This window comes from Danio rerio, chromosome 1 (assembly GCF_049306965.1).
Source record: "Danio rerio strain Tuebingen ecotype United States chromosome 1, GRCz12tu, whole genome shotgun sequence".
In the NCBI taxonomy this organism is placed as follows: Eukaryota; Metazoa; Chordata; class Actinopteri; order Cypriniformes; family Danionidae; genus Danio; species Danio rerio.
In genome coordinates this window covers 3,980,001-4,002,500 of record NC_133176.1, presented here as the reverse complement: position 1 = coordinate 4,002,500, position 22,500 = coordinate 3,980,001, and the positions used below count along the sequence as shown (strand labels likewise).

The 22,500-nt window shown below is 35.6% G+C and overlaps 1 protein-coding gene across 2 annotated transcripts in view; it reads left to right on the top strand.

Annotated features, from left to right (window-relative positions):
• The window catches only part of gpc5a (glypican 5a), a 298,323-nt gene that overhangs the window by 181,720 nt on the left and 94,103 nt on the right, over window positions 1-22,500 (top strand). Inside the window, 2 exon segments of one of the 2 annotated variants that reach the window (NM_001302236.1) lie at window positions 16,557-16,707; window positions 20,817-20,905. In NM_001302236.1, coding sequence (NP_001289165.1) covers window positions 16,557-16,707; window positions 20,817-20,905 — 240 coding nt within the window. 2 annotated transcript variants of the gene reach the window in all.

Sequence of the window (22,500 nt, the reverse complement as noted above, 5' to 3'; positions counted from 1 at the left end):
ATTGTTAGTAGATGGTGGAAAAGAGTCATAAGCCCCTTTCACACAGTGATACAGGTAAAAATCCGGAAAATTTCCAGAACAACTTTACCGGTATGTTCAAAAAAGCGCTGGTTTACTCAGGCGAGGACGTTACGGAAATTTTCCAGAAAAGACCGTTCACACATCCATTCCAAAATACCGGTAAATTCTGACATCATTAACCAGAAATGAGCCTTAAACGGCTGCGCTTGTATTTGTAAACATTTGACTACATTATAAACTCTGGGGATGATCAGTATTGTGAACATCTTCGATGAAAACATATAGAGGATCACTTTCGTATGTCGAGATGATCATAATATGTGCGTGTGCTGACGCTCACAGGCTTTCACAGACACACGCAAAGCTTGAAGGTAAACAAACAGCGGCTTATCATAAGCATCTTATCGACGATTATTTACACAGTTGGCATTAAGATGAACATATAAAAGTGATCTGACTAACTTCTAGAACCTCAATGCGTCTGGGAAAATATTCAAAGGCTTTTATTCTCATAAACCGCGCGGACGTAAATGCGTCTGACTGTTGTGATTGGCTAAAGCAGACGTCTCACGTCAGCACGTTCTAGACGTGCACGCGCTCTTTCCGGCAATCATCCTTCTGCATTCACACAGCGCAGCATTCCGGCAAATTGCCGGTAATGTTACAACTTCTCTTTCCGGAAAACAGCCAGAACGAATTTACCGGTATTTTCAAAAAGGACCTGTTCACACATACAAGCTTTCCGGAAAATTGCCGGTATGTGTGAAAGGGGCTATTGTCTGTATTATGTTGTTTTGTTTGTCTCTTGGGTGGGACAGTAGGTTAGTGGTTACACAGGTTAGTCGCCTCACAGCAAGAAGGTCACTGGTTTGAGTCTCAACTGTGCCAGTTGGCGTTTCTGTGTGGAGTTTGCATGTTCTCACTCTGTTGGCGTGGGTTTCCTCCTGGTGCTTCGGTTTCCACACCAAGTCCAAAGACGTTGTATAGGTGAATTGGGTTAAATGTTAGCTAAATCATCCGTAGTGTATGTGTGTGAATGGGTCTGTATGTATGTTTCACAGTGATGGGTTGCCGCTGGAAGGGCGCTCGCAGCGTAAAACATAAGCTGGATGAGTTGTTGGTTCATTCCGCTGTGGCAACCACAGATAAATAAAGGGACAAAGCAGAAAAGAAAATGAATGAATGAATGAAATTGTCTGTTGTGTATGTGTGTATGTGTGAATGTATGTAAAAATGTTTCCCAATACTGGGTTGCAGCTGGAATAATAATAATAATATAATAATTCCTTACATTTATATAGCGCTTTTCTGGGCACTCAAAGCGCTTTACACAATGGGGGGGATCTCCTCATCCACCACCTGGATGACGCGACGGCAGCCATTTTGCGCCAGACTGCACACCACACACCAGCTGATTGGTGGAGAGGAGACAGTGATGAAGCCAATTGAATATGGGGATGGTTAGGAGGCCATGATGGACAGAGGCCAGTGGGCAGAATTGGCCAGGATGCCAGGGTTAAACCACTACTCTTTTCGAAAAACTTCCTGGAATTTTTAACGACCACAGAGAGTCGGGACCTCGGTTTAACATCTCATCCGAAAGACGGCGCTCACTGAGCAGCATAGTGTCCCCGTCACTATACTGGGGCATTAGGACCCACACAGACCACAGGTTGGGCGCCCCCAGCTGGCCTCACTAACACCACTTCCGGCAGCAACCTAGCTTTCCCATGTGGTCTCCCATCCAGGTACTGACCGGGCGCAGCCCTGCTTAGCTTTAGTGGGCGACCAAGTGAGAGTTGCAGAGAGCTAGCTGCCGGCAGAAATGGCATCTGCTCCTTAAAACATATGCTGGAATATTTGCGGTTCAAACTGTTCAGAACTGCTTCCTTTATTGGCAGAAAGCGACTCTGTTTTTCTTGCATTTTGAACCCTTCATTCATTCATTAAGTAAAGTTCACATTAGGACCTTGATTGCAGACTTTGTGATTGCAGTTTGTTGAGATCTTTCCTGTGAGGTTTTAGATGATTTTCTGTAACCCTTATGTAAGATATCAAGTGCCTCTCTCAGAGAAGACTGAACTAAGAATCTGTAGACTCGAAAGTCTCAATTTGCTTTCATTCATTCCTTCATTTTCCTTCATCTTAGTCTCTGTTTCAAGGGTCGCCACAGCGGAATAAACTGCCAGCAATTCTAGCATATGTTTTGCACAGTGAATGCCAGGTGCAACCCAGTACTGGGTAACACCCATACATACTCATTCACATTCATACACCAATTCAGTTTCTTCAATTCATCTATAGAACATGTGTTTGGACTTGTGGGGGAAACCGGAGCACCCGGAGGAAACCCACGCCAACACAAGGAGAGCATGCAAACTCTACACAGAAATGCCTGATGACCCAGCCAGGACTCAAACCAGCAACCTTCTGGCTGTGCTAACCACTGAGCCACCGTGTTGCCTAGCCAAATCAATAATGCTCTCTGCGAAAAGCTGTTCAGTTTAATTTTTCTCTGCAAAAGCTGTTTAATATTAGCCTAATGTTGAAGCACAAACAGTTGCGGTCACTGCAAACAGTCACAGTTTTGTGGTAATTCGAGGGTCGATTCTCCACAGTGTCCTTCACGACTGACAGTCAATGGTGGCCCTGTCGTTGTTTTCAGCCCATTATTACACCAACAAAGAACATCCAGTGCACCTCCCGCTAATAGCAGCTCTAGTGACAGTAAATGTCAAACAGAACCCTACAAAGTGTACGTTAGGGCACATGGTCAAAGCCGAGGAGATGAAGGTTTGTAGACCTTAACCTGTTTACAAGCCCAGTTATACTTCAGGGCTTTTGTTTTTATATTTAACTAAAATGTCAGTCTGTTCTTCAGGATATTACTGGATAGTACTTGAAGTGCCTCTGCTTGTGTTTTGTTCCGTATGCGCTGTCCTTAAACTCCATTTATTTATTATCCGCAAGGGTTGTTGGGTCAGCGCTGATTTTATATTAAGACAAATAGCTTTTTCTGATCCAAGCACAATCTCCAAAGCAGATACTAATGCCACATTAATTATATATATTAAAATATTGTACATATTCAGTCCTATATTCCATATATTCAGACTATTATTTCATATTTTTAGTCTTTCGTTCCATAAATTCACTTTATTCTATATATTCAGACTGGTATTCCATATATTCAAGTTTCATTCCATATATTCAGACTATATTCCATATAATCAGACTTTTATTCCATATATTCAGACTTTTGCTCCTTATATTTTGACTTTCATTCCACATATTCAGACTTTAATTCCATATATTTAAACCATTATTACATATTTTCAGACTTTCTTTTATATGATCACACTTTCATTTCATATATTCAGACTTTCATTTCTTATATTCAGACTTTTATTCCATATATTTAGACCATTATTCCATATTTCAGACATTCATTACATATATTTAGACTTTTATTCCATATATTCAGACATTCATTATGTATATTCAAACTTTTATTCCATATATTTAGACTATAATTCCATATAATTAGGCTTTATTCCATATATTCAGACTTTATTCTATATGTTTAGACATTCATTCCACATATTCAGACTTTCATTCCACATATTCAGACTTTCATTCCAAATATTCAAACTATTATTCCATATTTTCAATCTTTCATTTCATGAATTCTCTTTTATTCCACTTATTCTGACTTTCATCCTACATATTCAGATATTCATTTGAATATATTCAGACTTTCATTCCACGTATTTAGACTTTTATTACATATATTCAGACTTCCATACCCATATATTCAGACTTTATACCATATGTTCAGACTTTAAATCCACAAATTCAGGCTGTCATTTCAAATATTCAGACAGTCAATCTATATAATCAGACTGTTATACCCATATATTCAGACTTTCTTTAAATATATTCAGACTTTCATTCCACATATTCAGACTTTCATTCCTTATATTAAAGTTTCATTCCATATATTCAGACTTTTATTCCATATATTAGACTGTTATTCTATCTATTCAATATTTAATTCCATATATTCACTTTTATTCCTCACATTCAGACTTTCATGTCAATATATTCAGACTAATTCTACATATTCAGACTTTAATTCTGCATATTCAGACATTCATTCCATATATTCAAATAGAATAGACCTACTGCAAAAAAAAAGAAGGAAAAAATGAATGTAACATGCATTACTATTGTAAACATAATCTCTGAATGGATGTTTTATGTTTCAAACAATTTTCTCTCCTTTCATTTTTATCGTTCAGATATATTGATTCAGTTTATTTGATGTATCTTTCATCTATTTACTTTCATTCCACTATAATAACGTTGTTTCTTCACAACGACCTCAGTCTATTCTCCCCGCAATATATATGTCCTTACTATAAAAAGTGCTTTGGATGTTTCTCCCGAGGCACGCAGGCAGAAAAAAAAAGAGAGAAAGAAATAATACAAAAACAGCGGCACGCTTCAAATGCATAAATTACTTTCAGTCAGGCCTGTAGCAAATATATGTTACCCTTCTGTAATTTTCTTCCCCGCCGTAACCAGAAAGCCTGAAGCGGCGAAGGCCTTTATCTCGTCGAGGTAAAAATGTTCTGTCTCTTATCTGCAGAATGACCAGGTTCTCCTCTAACAGTGAGGTGCATTGTTCCTCCAGGAATCCTCAATGTTCCTCCATGGTTAGATTGGCTGCCTGAGGTTAGTTTTCTACCTCTGCTGTTTAAAAATCTGCTTTCCACCTCCATGCTACGTGCACACAACAGTCGCGAAAACATTAAACGTATGACCAGACGATTGTTTTTAATCTGAATGCATCAATTTAGCTGCTGGGCAAATCCAGCCAGATTCATTATTGCTTCTTACCCCGGGGGCGAAAAAATAATCTGGAAAGTGAGCATAATGTGACTCTTATCAGCTTGGCTCATGAATATTAATTAAGTGATCTGAGGTGCGTTCAGTGGTGCTGACTGATCTGCTGAAAGACTGGAAGCAGTTGGACCAGCGTTCCTGAAGGTCAAAGGATTTCTAGAATGTCATGGAAGTTTTGAAAAGGTCTATTTCAGACATTGAAAGTCAGGGTATTTTATATATGGTGCTCAGCATGAATAAGTACACCCCTCTTTGCTCTTATAAATGTATATATTTTTTTATAAGATGCTTATACAATATTATATTTGTGCAAATACAGTTGAAGTCAGAATTAATAGCCCCCCTTTGAGTTTCTTTTTTTAAAATTTCCCAAATGATGTTTAACAGAGCAAGGAAATTTTCACAGTATGTCTGATAATATTTTTTCTTCTGGAGAAAATCTTATTTGTTTTATTTCGGCTAGAATAAAAGCAGTTTTTATTTTTTTAACAGCCATTTTAAGGTTAATATTTTTAGCCTCTTTAAGCTATATATTTTCGATAGTCTACAGAACAAACCATCATTATACAAAACTTGCCTGGTTACCCTAACCTGCCTAGTTAACCTAATTAACCTAGTTAAGCCTTTAAATGTCACTTTAAGCTGTATAGAAGTGTCTTGAAGAATATCTAGTCAAATATTATTTACTGTCATCATGGCAAAGATAAAATAAATCAGTTATTAGAGATGAGTTATTAAAACTATTATGTTTAGAAATGTTAAATTAAACCTTCTGTCTGTTAAACAGAAATTGGGGGAAAAAAATAAACAGTGGGGCTAATAGATTAGTCTATGCCAAAGCTAAATCTGGAACTGCACACAACAACAAACCGATTAGAGTACAAAATGTGTATATCTACATTATTATGTTTGAAAAATACGACATAAAATTTTAATAAGTAAGAAAAATCAAGAGAAACATAAAATTGAATAAAGTTGAGTTGCAATTTTGTATTTTTTTTATGTATTTTCTTGCTATTCCTAAAGATGTCAGGTGACCAAACTCTTATTTTAATGGAGATATATGCTACCACTGTTTTGTTAAAATGCATCAAAAAATATTGGCTATTTTTACTGAGAAATCTATAAAAATATTAATCTCTAAAAGGTGAAGAGTAAGGAACTCTTTTAAGTACTTCCATTAATTCCATCCATTTTTTTCTTTCTTTTGGAGAAAGTCTTATTTGTTTTATTTCAGCTAGAATAAAAGCAGTTTTTATTATATATGTATTTTATAATAAAGTTTTTATTATATATATATATATATATATATATATATATATATATATATATATATATATATATATATATATATATATATATATTTTTTTTTTTTTTTTTTTTTTTTTTGTCCAAGTCATAGGATTTTATGGATTTTTGTTTGTCATTTCACCTCCCATTTATCAATATGCATTTATTCTATCCTGTGTTTTCACAAGTTGTGCCTGTTGTTATGGTTTGGCAATTTTACACTGCTAATGCAGTCACCAGGCTGTACCTGTTAAAATACTGTCTGTGGCTGATTTTTGTATGCTCGGTGCTCAAAGAGATCCTCCTGAATTTTGCAGCAACATTTTCTGATGATTGCAGCCTAAAATTATTTGTTTTCTGGTGACATTTCCCTAAATTTGTGGCAATATTTAATGCATTTTTGTGTTATTTGCTATGTAAATAGAGTTTACTATTGCTGGTGAAAGAATAATCACAATTAATTATTTAATTAAATTAAATTGTTTATTTAATTATTAAAATTTAATTTATTTTTAATTAATTTAATTAATTAATTAGTGGGGTAAGATGAAGGAGGAGGCATTGAAGATCAACACAAAGAGTCTGGATGAACTCTGGGAGTCCTGCAGGAACGCTTTCTTTGCCATTCCAGATGACTTTATTAATCAGTGATTTGAGTCATGTCAGAGATATATGGATGCAGTCCTCCAAGCTCATGATGGAGTCAGACACAATATTCATTCTGTCTCCACTGCAGCAGGACTTTATATTCTAGACTGGACACTATTGCTGTTTAGTGACAAGACTTGTGTCTTACTGTCCTAATTAAATCATTTAAAATCAAGGCATGATTATGTTTTATTTTGGTCAAATAAGCGTAATCTAGAGACCTTTGCCTTTCATATAAGCCACTTCTGACACCAGATGATCAACTAGAAGTCAAGTTATTATTTGTTGTTCCTAAAACTTGAATAGGCGACAAGACTTTTGTCAGATACATAATGTTATTATTATAATACAGACACAAACATTTTTTTTCATGTACTGTATATTTATACTGTATATGTATACTGTATATTTAAACTAATATGTATTATAGGGTTAGGTTTAGCAATAAGATCCTTTAAATGTTGCACCATTCGCTTACTTTTTGCTTTAAATTTAGCATTCGCATAATCAGACTATGGGGGTAGGCAGGTCTGTGACCAGCGCCCCCTGGCTGCAGGACCAGATGGCTGCCCACCCTTATTGGACTATATCCACATCCCCTGTTCCCATCCCCTGTTGCGATGTTATGTCTTGTCTGTTCATGTGCTTGACTGCTGGGGCTTTTTTCCTCCCTGTTCTCACCCTGCCCTAATTCAAGAGCAAGGCGAGAGGGAGTTTTTTGTTGCCTCCCTCTCCTGAAATGTATCTTACTTCCTTTTTCTAAGTGCTACCTCCTGTGACCTGTCTTCCCCTGAAAATTGTGATGTTTGTGTATGGTCGGTGGGGTTCTATTTCACTACGAAAGTGTATGTGACAAATAAAGGCCTGATTTGATTTGATTTGACAGCCCAACACAACAGATACCTGTTTTCATATTCATTATAAGTCACGGGAATTCAGCTTTTTAGTCAGTGAAAGTCAGGTAATAAGTCATGGAATTGTACTTTTCTCTTAGTATTTGAACCCTGTAGTATCATTTTTCAGTTCTAGTCTAACATGCATCTCGGTTTCTGCTGTAAAATCTCTCCTATAATGCTGTCAGTCGGTATGACAAGCATGCTGGTTTATTTAAACACACCAATCATTGATAATCATCTCCGTAAATATCAGGAATGAGGCTGATTCTTGTGTTTATTAGTAACCTGAACATCGCAGCCTCTGACGTTCGTGCTCGTATGAAACTCTCCCGATGCGTTTGTCTTTGAGATGACTTTACGTGTTTCTCAATAACTTGTTTTAAAGATTCTGAAAGGCCTGAAAGTGAAGAAATGATATCTCTGGAGGTGCATTGCTCAAAGGATGTCATCTTGTGTGAAGATTATGTGAATCTCAGCTATTTTTCTAAGAGGTCTGCATGGTTATCTTTGGGGATATACCTTTGCTTTTGGTATCGTAACCTTTATGTCACTGAAATATCAACGGCAGCATCAAAAACAGGACAAGATCAAAGTTCAGCCTTGAGCCTTTTAGCTGCAGATGCATGAAAAAACTGCTGTGACAAAACAACATGCTGAGCTTATTTATATACTGTGTATTTTTAGGATGTTCCTTTAATTTTCTTTGAATAATTTAAGAGTAGAAAAGCCTGAAAATTTACTCATGACTTGCTCAAGTCCATCAGGGACTTTTTTTGCTTAAACCAGCAGAAATTTAATTGAAAGAAATTAAATGAATAGTTCATCTAAAACCTTTTCTAACCCTGATTCAACTTTTAATCCTCCCCCAACCCCTGCTTCTCAACCAGCTATCCAAAAATGAAATTTTGCAGAAGAGTCATTTATTGAATGGCTTTAAATAAAGTATTTCAAGCCTGAATCAAGGGGCTTTTCAAAAAATGATTCATTGATTTGTTGAATGAACCGATTCTTTTTTTTAAATATATATATATATATTTTTTTATCTGTTTTTTTTTTCTTTGATCCGATTCCTTCAAAGCACTGACTTTTCAAGACTAAATCAAACAGCTGCCTTTTTTAAAGAATCACTGATTAGTGGAATTACCCGTTGTATTATTATTATTGTTTTTATAATAACAACAGTAATAATAACAATAACAATAATAATAATAATAATAATAATAATAATAATTGTTATTATTATTATTATTTGTTTTATTATTATTATTATTATTATTATTGTTGTTGTTGTTGTTTTTGTTGTTGTTATATATATATATATATATATATATATATATATATATATATATATATATATATATATATATATATATAATAAATAAATATATATATATATATATATATATATATATATATATATATATATATATATATATATATATATATATATATATATATATATATATATATATTTTTTTTTTTTTTTTATTTATTTATTTATTTTTTTTTTTTTTTGGTATCAAAAAATGAGATATTGGAGAAACTGAATTATTGAGTCATTTATTGAACCGATTCATTCAAAGCACTGAGTATTTCAGAACTGAAACAACGGGCTTGCATTTGACTGAATCGTTGATTTGTTAAATGAACTATTCTTTTTATCTGGTTATCACAAAATTAGATATTGCAGAAAATAAACTACTGAGTCATTTATTTAACCAATGTATGCAAAGCACTGGTAATTTCAGAACTGAATCAAGTGACTCTTTTAATGATTCATTGATTTATTGAATTAACCGATTCTTATTTAGTTATCACACAATGAGATATTCCAGAAAGTGAATCACTGAGTCATTTATTGAACTGAATCAGTCAAAGCACTGAGTATTTTAGAACTGAAACAAGGGGCTTTCTTTTTTAATGATTCGCCGATTTGTTGAATGAGCTATTTTTTTTAATCGGGTTATCACAGGATGAGATATTGCAGAAGCTGAATCACTGGATCATTTATTGAACGGATTCATTTATTGCACTGAGTATTTCAGAAATAAAACAAGTGACTTTCTTTTTTAATGAATCATTGATTTGTTGAATTAACCGATTCTTTTTTAGTTATCACACAATGAGATATGCAGAAAGTGAATCACTGAGTCATTTTTTCAACCGATTCATTCAATGGACTGATTATTTTAGCACTGGAACAATTGGCTTTCTTAATTAATGATTCATTTATTTGTTGTTGAACCATTTTTTTTTATTTATCTGGTTATCACAACATGTGATATTGCAGCAAGTGAATCACTGAGTCATTTTTTGAACCAGTTCATTCAAAGCACTGATCATTTCAGGACTGTAACAAGTAACTTTTTTGAATGATTCATTGATTCTTTTTTTTTTTTTTTTTTTGGTTATCAAAATGAGATTGCTGAAACTGAACTACTGAGTCATTTACTGAACTGATTCATTCAATGCACTGGTTATTTTAGTACTATAAATCACTCTCTTGACTCACACATTCAAAAAATTTATTAAAAAACGAATCAGTTCACTGCTTTTGCGAGTGACTCTTTAAATCACGTCCAATCACTTAAAACATTTGTTATTTGTTTAGGAATGAATCTTCATGAGTGAATCATTGAATCAGTTCCACTTGCATATTAAAAACAATGATTCATTTCATATCTTGACTCGGAATTTCAGAACTGAAACAAGAGGGTTTTTTTTTAAAAAAGGGATTGATCTGTTGAATGAACCGATTCTTATTTTTCAGGTTTTTACAAAATGAGATATTGCAGAAAGTGAACTTCTGAGTCATTTATTGAATTGATTCCTGCAAAGCACAGCTTACCTCAAGATTGCAACAAAGGACTGATGAACTGAATCATTCACTTGTTGAACGAAGAGATTCATTTAATACAGTGATTATTCCATAAACTACTGTTTTAATGAGTGAATCAGTGATTCTTAGACTGAATCGAATCATTCAAAACAGTGGCTAACTGAAATGCTGCTATTTATATGAAGGATTTGTTAAATCACTCTCTTGACTCACACATTCAAAACAGTCATTTACTAAAAAACGAATCAGTTCACTGCTTTTGCGAGTGACTCTTTAAATCACGTCCAATCACTTAAAACATGTGTTATTTGTTTAGGAATGAATCTTCATGAGTGAATCATTGAATCAGTTCCACTTGCATATTAAAAACAATGATTCATTTCATATCTTGACTCGGGATTTCAGAACTGAAACAAGAGTTTTTTTTTTTTTTTTTTTTAAAAAGGGATTGATCTGTTGAATGAACCGATTCTTATTTTTCAGGTTTTAACAAAATGAGATATTGCAGAAAGTGGACTTTTGAGTCATTTATTGAATTGATTCCTTCAAAGCACAGCTTACCTCAAGATTGCAACAAAGGACTGATGAACTGAATCATTCACTTGTTAAACAGATTCATTTATTACAGTGATTATTCCATAAACTACTGTTTTAATGAGTGAATCAGTGATTCTTAGACTAAATTGAGTCATTCAAAACAGTGACTAACTGCAATGCTGCTATTTATATGAAAGAGTCGTTGAATCACTCTCTTGACTCAAACATTCAAAACAGTCATTTATAAAAAAACGAATCAGTTCACTGCTTTTGCAAGTGACTCTTTCAATAACTTCACTTAAAACATTTGTTATTTGCTAAGGAATTAATCTTTATGAGTGAATCATTGAATCAGTTCCACTTGCATATTAAAAAGAATGATTCATTTCATATCTTGACTCGGAATTTCAGAACTTGACTTGTTTTTGTGCTTCACATTGAAAAAATCAAATGTATATCCAGTGAATATCCTGTTTTACATAAGTTCGTCACATTGCTGAAGGTCAACTGAGTTGCAAACAGTGTTTCTAGCATGTTTATGGTTCAGTTTGGATGCATATTTATTTGCATAAATATAGAACAGAAAGTTTGTCAAACTCCCTAACAGCAGTGAGTCAGTCTGACTAATCTATGGGTTGATGCATGAGTGTACAGTAGATGACCCTCATATCATTCACCGGCGATCACACAAACACGCAGGGTATTGATTTGAATCTCTACAATGCAGACTGATGGAGCATTCGTGTCATCAATCTGCTCTGAAGGCCCGCAGACAGACGAGGAGGAGGATGAAGGACAGAACTAGTGAAAGGACTAGTTGAGATGCTTTATAATGCCTCTCTCTTCTCGTGAAGCCCTTTTCACTATACTCCCAAATCCAATTCAGTTTCTACAACAGCTTAAATTTCATTTTAGGTTTGACGGCTGACTCAGATCTTTAGAAAAAGCCGAGCACACATCATGAAGGGCTCTGTATGTGTGTTCTATAATTCAGCTCCTTGTCCGGTGTGTTGTGCAGTATTGAGTGCTGCATTAATGGAAGCACTGCTGAACCTCTGGCCAACCTCACTGAGAAATATACCATATTACTGTGATTTCACATGGCTGTTATGTGGTATTTTGACATGAATGCACTGTGATGTTTACATGGAGCATCAGGGTACTTGTAAAATCATGTTAGTAGCATGATAAATGCCACACAATCATGGGAAAATTATGGTAATTTGGAAGAATGAAATGAATGCACTGTGATGTATACATGGAGCACCAAGGTGCTTGTAAAATCGTGTTAGTAACATGATAAATTGCATAAAATCATGGGAAAAACATGTTAATTTGAAATAATAAAATAAATGCACCTTGATGTTTACACAGAGCACTGTTAAATCATCCCAGCAGGCACACAACATCTTAAGACGTTAATATTAGGTTAGATTTAGGTTGTGACGTCAGGTGACCAAAATTCAATGTCTAACCAGCATCTAAGTTCAACGTTACTTTGATGTCTAATAAGGATGTCAAATTACGTTGATATTTGGTTGATTTTAGGTTGGACATTGGACATTGATGTCGGCATGACATTGGGTTCTGACGTCAACTTGATTTTCATTTCCAAACAAAATACAACTTCCCCAAGACTTTGGGGTATGTTGGGGTACAACATCAATACCACATAATCTTGGCGTCCTGTGCCTACAGGGGTGGTAAATGCCCTGAAATCATGGGAAAATTATGGTAATTTAAAATAATAAAACAAATGCACTGTGATGTTTATATGGAGCACAAAGGTACTTGTAAAATCATGGTAAAAGCATGGTAAATTCTCTAAAATCATAGTAATGTTAAATAATCAAACTAATGCACAATAATGTTTACATGGAGAACCAAGGTACTTGTAAACCATGGTAATGTCATGGTAAATGCCATGAAATCACGGGAAAATCATGGTAATTTTAAATAATGCAATAAATGCACTGTGCACTTTATATGGCGCACAAAGGTAATTGTAAAATAATGGTAATAATATGGAAAATGCCCTAAAGTCATAGAAAAATCATGGTAATTAAAAAAAAAAAATGTACTGTGATGTTTACTTGGAGTGCCAAGGTACTTGTAAAACTAGTTAATAGCATGGTAAATGCCCTAAAATCATGGGAAAATCATAGTAATTTTAACCTTAATTTTTATGTAATGCAGTTTTAATGAGACTGGTTAAAATATAATAAAAAAAAAGTCCTGAAAATAGTTTTTTTATGAAAACAAATGAGTCACATTTAAAAAAAATAATTTAAATAATTAAAATTAAAATCATTTAAAATGATTTAAAATGATTTTTATATTTTTAAAAACCTTTATTTAGTTATATATTTATGTAACTTTATATACATTTAGTTATATATTATACATATTAGAATATTATATGAATTTAAAATGTGTATAAAAATACTATGTAAAATATAATATTTTTGCATTTTTGCATTTTCATTTAAATAGATATATTGTAGCAGGTGTGTGTGTGTGTGTGTGTGTGTGTGTGTGTGTGTGTGTGTTTTATTAACATTAAAATTAAAGTAAAATATTATTTTAAAAAAAGGTTTCTCATTTCATTTACCTTGAAACTAAAACTAGAATATATTAAAAACAAGATTATTGCTAAAACTACTAGAATTAAATGAGGAAATGTGTATATACAATATTATATGTAAATAAAACTAAAAGCATTGCTTAATGGTAAATCACATCTTCACTGTCATAAAACAAAAATGTACAATCTAGAAATGCACAAAAGTACCCAAAATTAGCTGTAATTAGTAAAATACAAATACAATACTCTTCAGGATACCACCCCATTGACCATTTGTAGCTTTTTTTTTTTTTTTCTTAGCGTTTGGCATTCAGATAAAATAAAGAGTGTAAAGAGCTTTAACATTTACTGAAAGCAAGAAATTGTTTACCGCAGATTAACAAATATCCTCCATACATACTCTAGTATCATGTTGGCTATGCTAGCATGCAGATATCATCCATTGGGTTTCACGTTCCACTTGAGTTTAAGGCGACCTCTAAGAGTCACAGTCACTCATCCATCATGGCTCTGCTAATCCATTAGTTCAGCCACTTAATCGGCAGATATTGAGCCACTACAGCTGCTAATTACCACAGACAATTGCAACGGCCCAATGCGCTCTACCTGATAAATACAAAGAGCTTTCAATATCTGAGAGCCCGTCTTGCATTTCAATGAGATAATTAAATGTTCCTGCAGCCCAAACGGATGCGGCTCAAGTGCACTCAGTAGTGTTTGTAATTGCGGCAAAGTTAGTTTTAAGGGGAACTCAAGGGTATCGTGTTCAGATCTCAGGAGATGAAGTCATGGCACTGTCTTGATTGTCTTCTAGAGAGGTGGTTTGAATGCTGAATTAAAAAAAAAAAGAGCAAATCGAGCTGTTAGCAAAATCTGTGTTTTTCTATTAAAAGCTGGATTTTTTTTAATCCAACTTAATAATTGGTCTTTTGTCTGGACTTTAAATGGGATTTAAATGCTCTGTTTTCAGTTGTCTGTAAATGCAAATCAGATAATGATGTGTGGTTTGTTTAACAGATTGCAGTTATTCAGTTATTATACAAGTAGTGATTTTGGACATATTCACAGTGTTTTAAACTTACTGACTAAAACAGGTTTTTAGACTGGGTTACATGGAAGTATTATTTTGGGAAAAAAGAATAAATAACACCAATCAATCCATCAATTAGTCAATCAATCAACCGACCAATCATTCAATCAACCAACCATTCAAACAATGAATCAACCAACCAGACCAGACCAGACCATTCAACCAACCAATCCATCAAGCCATCAAATAACCAACTGACCGACCGACAGACCAACCAACCGACCAATCAGACCAGACCAGACCGGTCAACCAATCCTTCAACCAACCAACCAGACCAGACCAGTCAACCAATTAATCAACCATTCATTTAAACAATCAACCAGACCAGACTATTCAACCATTCAACCAACAAATCAACCGACCAGACCAGACCAGACCATTCAACCAATCAATCAGAACAGACCAGACCAGACCATTTAATCAATCATTCAACCAACCAGACTAGACCAGACCATTCAACCAACCAATCCATCAAGCCATCCAATAACCAACTGACCGACCGACAGACCAACCAACCGACCAATCAGACCAGACCGGACCAGACCAGACAACCAATCATTCAACCAACCAGCCAGACCTGACCAGACCAGACCGGACTGGACCAAACCAGTCAACCAATCATTCAACCAGCCGACCAGACCAGACCATTCAACCAATCAACCAATCAACCAGAACAGACAAGACCAGACCAGACCATTCAATCAATCATTCAACCAACCAACCGACCGGACCAGACCAGACCAGACCCTTTAACCAATCATTCAACCAACCAACCAACCAATGAACTAGACCAGACCAGATCATTCAACCAACCAACCAGACCAGACCAGACCAGACCAGAGCATTCAACCAACCAACCAGTCAATCAATTAATCAATGAATTAATCGGTCGGTCGGTAAACCAACCAACCAATCAACTAACCAATCAGACCAGAGCAGACCAGACCAACCAGACCAGACCAGACCAGTCAACCAATCATTCAACCAACCAGACCAGACTATTCAACCATTCAATCAACCAACCAGACCAGACCATTCAACCAATCCTTCAACCAACGAACCGACCAACTAACTAACCAAATAGACCAGACCAGACCATTCAACTAATCATTCAACCAACCAACCAGACCAGACCAGAACATTCAACCAATCATTCAACCAACCAGTCAGTCAGTCAATCAATCAATCAATCAATCAATCAATCAATCAATCAACCAATCAATCAATCAATCAATCAATCAATCAGCCAACAAAACAAAACCAACCAACCAGCCAACCAATTATTCAATCAATCAATCAAAATAGGTAGATGCAAATAAACAGTCAACTTAATTACATAAAAAATATTAATAAACTATAATAATATAATAATTACACACTGGATTTTATCATGCAATAATTATAATAAGTATAAAATACTAATTCATAAACCACTACTTTAGAAAAAAAATTAATCCCAAATAAAGAATCTAATTTGTTAAATTATTAGAACTGGTATTATAGATCTAATTTAGTAGTTGTATATACTTATTTGATGCTTAGATATGTTTCAATGCAAATATGAACGAATGATTAATATTAAATTGGAAATATAACACTACATAGGTGATTTTATAGGAGCATGTGTACATAACAACATGTGCAAACCACTCTTACATGTTGTTTCAAATCTGACTAAAGTCAATCAGAGACAAAGCAGAAATGCTGAATTCTGGAGTTCAGTCGTGTGTTTTTGTCCTCCAGCTGCTGCAGGGCAGGTCGATCCCAAAACTGGGCTCTCTGGACCAGATCGAGACGGGCAGCGGAGACGGAAACAGCGGAGACTGTGATGATGAGGACGGATGCTGGGGATCAGGGAATGGAGCAGTCCAGAGGAGAGGGACAGTCACTAAATGTAAGTACTGAGCGCAAATCAATATACGTCAGTGGATGACGAGGTTATAGTTTCCAGTTTGACAAATTGAGACGGAAAACTGCATGCGGGACTGTTTGAGTGCTGGAAAACTGAGGTAAAGCTTGAGCAGTTTTCTGTGTTTTGGCCTTCTGTCCATATTGGGATTGTGCTTTTGTCTTGTGGAAAATGTTTGAAGACACTTCCTTAGGTAAATAGATAAGTTATTTTTTTGTAATGTGTGCTGTACACACATGAATGTAAATGAAAACCTGTGTTTAGTTGTTTAATCATGTGACTTTTCCAAAGTGTAATATAAAAATGGATGATGAGCTTATAGTTTCAAGTTTGGAAATATTGAGATGGATAACTGCTGGCCAGCGAGGGGAATGACTGGGACCGAGTCGGTGACAGTAACCATTGACTTCCATAGTATTTGTTTTCCTACAATATAAGTCAACAGTTACAGTTTTTCAATTTTCTTCAAAATATCTTCTAGTGTTCAACAGAAAAAAAATAAACTCTTAAAAGTTTGAAAACACTTAAGGGTAAGTTAAATGTAATTTTTGGGTGAACTATCCTTTTTAAATGTGAGCAGAGCCTTTTAAACACAGCATATCTTAAGATCGACATAGCCAAGGTCTCACGTAGATGCACCGAATCAATCTCCCCTTCCTAATTGCACCTCTGCAAATCAAACGCTAGTCATTTTTCTCCATTGTACGGCATCTTTTGTCCGTCGTAAGTCAGTGATAACGAGCAGGAAACATGTTTGAATGGAAGGCAGAATTAGATCAGACTCCCATCGACGCTTGATATCAGTGTAATTAAGGGGCGAAATTAAGGTCAAGCGCAGAGAAACATTTTTCCCGACATTTATTCCTCCAACCAATGAATTATGCAATCAAGAATAACGTGGTTGTAAAAAAAAAAGAGCGGAACAAATCAAAGTGGCCATCTGGTAATTACTTCATCTTCCGGAGGGGATTGGATCTCTGACCCGTGGCCCGCTAAATCAAGCTCAAGGGCTGCGTGCGTCTCTCTCCAAACCTCCTCTATCTCCCCGTATGCTCGTCTGATTAATCGGCCCACACTTTGTGTCTGGATTGGGCCGTTTCGGGTCATCTAAACGAGCCGTCGCATCACGGCGGTGTTTCCTTTGCTGCTGTCAATCTGGCACCGGCGCCTCGTGTCCCTCTCATAATTCATGGGACGGTGTGACGATGCGCTCATTTATCATCGTCTCTCCTGGCTCATCCTGTCTGGTTAGAGCTGCGTCACGCTTCACAAACACCTTCAGCTGTCGGTGAGTTACGCAGGTGGGGTTTACAGCGCTCCTGCTTTCTGTTTGCATCCAGATATGGAGACAGAACTACTGAATCTAAAGCAGAACGGAGGCATCGCACATTGCACAAAGCTTCAGAAAAGCCTTTATAACCTTTTCCAGACTGGTAGATCTCAATTATTTTCAGTCTTATTTGAGTATGAATATCTTTGGATGAGCTTTTGGCATGATGTCTTGGTTTTGAGGATCTGGTCTACTTCACTTAATATATATAAATATATATATGGCGAGGCAGTGGCGCAGTGGGTAGCACCTTCGCTTCACAGCAAGAAGGTCGCTGAGTCGCTGGTTCGAACCTCGGCTCAGTTGGTGTTTCTGTGTGGAGTTTGCATGTTCTCCCTGCCTTGGCGTGGGTTTCCTCCGGGTGCTCCGGTTTCCCCCACAGTCCAAAGAATTGGATAGGCTAAATTGTCCGTAGTGGATTAGTGTGTGTGTGGATGTTTCCCAGAGAAGGGTTGTGGCTGGAAGGGCATCCGCTGCATAAAAACTTGCTGGATAAGTTGGTGGTTCATTCTGCTGTGGCAACCCCGGATTAATAAAGGGACTAAGCCGACAAGAAAATGAATGAATGAATATATATATATACAGTAGGTGAGAGTTCAATGTGACCATTACCGCCGGAACTTATACCGCCACCATTTTAAATTGCTGCCACTCTGTTTTTAATGTATAACTGCAGCTATAAAAAAAAAAAAAAAAAAATATATATATATATATATATATATATATATATATATATATATATATATATATATATATATATATATATATACACATTTAGTCATTTAGCTGACGCTTTTATCCAAAGCGACTTACAAATGAGGACAAGGAAGCAATTTACACAAGTAGTAATTTAGTAAATTTTTCTTCTTTTTGAGTACAGTTAGTGGTATATCCAGAGAGGCAATTGCAGATTATGAAGTGAAGTGGAGACTAAATAGTTGAGTTTTTAGTCGTTTCTTGAAAACAGCGAGTGACTCTGCCGTTCTGATGCAGTTAGGGAGTTCATTCCACCAACTGGGCAGATTGAACGTGAGAGTTCGCGAAAGTGATTTTCTTCCCTCTTTGGGATGGAACCACGAGGCGACGTTCATTCACAGAACGCAAGTTTCTGGAGGGCACATGAATCTGCAGAAGTGAGAGCAGATAAGAAGGAACAAAGCCAGAAGTCGCTTTGTAGGCAAACATCAGAGCTTTGAATTTGATGCGAGCAGCAACTGGCAGCCAGTGCAAACGGATGAGCAGCGGAGTGATATATATATTCATATATATATAGTTGAAGTCAGAACTATTAGCCCCCCCACCCCCCTTTATATATATATATATATATATATATATATATATATATATATATATATATATATATATATATATATATATATATATATATATAAATAAATAAATAWATATATATATATATATATATATATATATATATATATATATATATATATATATATATATATATATATATATATATAAATAAATATATATATATATATATATATATATATATATATATATATATATATATATATATATATATATATATATATATATATATACATATATATATATATATATATATATATATATATATATATATATATATATATATATATATATATATTTTTTTTTTTTTTTTTTTCTAAATTATGTTAAACAGAGCAAGGAAATTGTTACAGTATGTCTGATACTATTTTTTCTTCTGAAGAAAGTTTTATTTGTTTGTCCATTCTTTCATCCATCAGTCATCCTTCCATACATTCATTTACATGTTTTAATTTCATATATATTTGTAAAATTAACACAAAAAATGACTAAGTGAATGGTGAATAATAATAAGTGAATGAGTGAATGGTGAGTAAATGATTATAGAGATTTCATTTATAGGTGAACTATCCCGCTAGTTTTCAGTTGGAAAAAACCTAAAGGAAATAAATAAAATAGCTTTTTTTTCTCTCCAGTAAATATCAGCCTTTCTCCTATTTCAGACATGAAACACACAAACGCTGTGATGTACATTTTATCAGGACTTTGTGCTGTGGTGCGGCTGAAGATCTAAAATGATTTGTTGTTCAGCAGGAGTTGCTGAAATGCTGAAATATTCAGTAGATTACACTCTCCTTCCATCTCTCACACTCTAAAGCTGCAGAGACACAAAAGAGAAATAAAAAACATCACTCAATCCGATACTCACCTGTCAGTTACAACCATTCGCAGGAAGAATTCACACTCGCCTCCAGATTCAAACAACTCAGACTCATTCTGATTACCTACCCCTAAACATTTCTGGAGAGTGCCAAATACGTCCTTGGAGCTATGTTTTTTTTGTTTTCACGAGTCCAAACACATATAGGCGAGATAAAGAAGCTAAATTGGCCGTAGTGTATGAGTGTGAATGAGTGTATATGGGTGTTTCCCAATACTGGCTTGCAGCTGAGAGGATATCTTCTGTGTAAAAACATATGCTGGAATACTTGTTGGTTCATTCCGCTGTGTTGAATCTTTGATAAAGCTGAAAGAAATTGAATGAATTATAAAGGGAAAACAAAATCCCCAACTACATAGATCCTACTGCTCAGCGAGAATGAGCTTCAGTGGGTCACACGGAGGGGAAATAAAGACAGAAATACAGAAAACAGGAACGTTGTCTTGCTTCAGCGTGAAAGTAATAAATAAAATATGAAAAGATGTGAGGCGTGTGATTCTAGCTGAGTGTCACACAAAGGGACTACAATGTCAATGTCACCTGCGTGTGTTCCAGTGTTTGGCAGCGAATCCAGACGCTCGCTATGGAAAAACAAAAGGCGTCAGCGAGGCGTATCGGCAGGGAGTCGCATTGATCTCCAGTAAGGAGACACAATGAGAGGAAGTGGATGCCGGTCCCTTCGGTGAGCACTTGTTAATTAATAGCCTGTCTCAGGACGGGATTACATGATATCACCCCTGGCTCTTCATCCAGAGCGATCGGCTGAAGGTGATCTTTTGCACCTGATGAGCTGTAATGATCCTGTTGTATTTAAATGGCTCCTTTAATGGACCCGGAGTGCTTTTGGGGCACTTCAGTGGCCAATTATGGCATTGTAAGCTCATGATACACTGCTCATCAGAGCTTACTGCTGAAGCACAGATTACTGCTGATAAAAAAAATAAATAAAAAGCAGACGATGAGGGTGAGGGGGAACTGCTGCTGTGGTCTTTCTTAAAGAAACGTTGGTCACACTTTATTTAAAGGTACAATTCTCACACTAATGAAATGATTATTATGCCTTTCAGCTCAGTAAACTCTTCATCTGCTGCTCAATAATAGTAACTCATCCATCCCTTCATCCATCTATACATCTGTACATCTGTTCGTCCATTCATGCATCCATCCATCCATCCATCCATCCATCCATCAGTCCATGCATGCATTCATCCATCCATCCATCAATCCATCCATCCATCCATCAATCCATCCATCCATCCATCCATCCATCCATCCATCCATCCATCCATCCATCCATCCATCCATCCATCAATCCATTCATCCATCCATTCATCCATCCATCCATCCATCCATCAGTCCATCCATTCATCAATCCATCCATTAATTCATTCATTCATCCATCCATCCATCCATCCATCCATGCATCCATCATCCATCCATCCATCAGTCCATCCATCCATCCATCCATCCATCCATCCTTCCATCCATCCATCCATCCATTCATCAGTACATCCATTCATCAATCCATCCATTAATTCATCCATCCATCCATCCATCCATCCATCAATCCATCAGTCCATCCATCATCCATCCATCAGTCCATCCATCCATCCATCCATCCATCCATCCATCCATCCATCCATCCATCCATCCATCCATCCATCCATCCATCCATCCATCCATCCATCCATCCATCCATCCATCTCTACATTGTTTATAATTTTTTATCAATACATCCATCAACACATCTTTTCTTTATCCATTCATCTGTCCATCCATCCATCTATACATCATTCTATTTTTGCTTATCCATCCATCTATACATTCATCCATCCGTCCATCCATCCATCCATCTATCAGTTCATCCATCAATTCATCCATCCATCAGTCAGTCCATTCATTCATCCATACATCCAACCATCAATTCATTCGTCCATCATTCATGCATTCATCTATCCATCAATTCATCCATCCATCCATCCATCCATGCATTCATCCATTCATCAGTCTATCCATCCATCCATCAGTCCATCCATCCATCCATTGTTTATCATTAGTTTAGCCATTTATCAATCTATATATCGTTCTCTTTTTGTTTATCCATCCATCTACTCATTCCTCCGTCTGTTTATTCATTCATCCATCTCAACATTTATCAATCCAACCATCCATTAATCTATCCATCTTTCTCTTTTGTTTATCCATCCATCTGTACATATATTCATCCATCCAATAATAT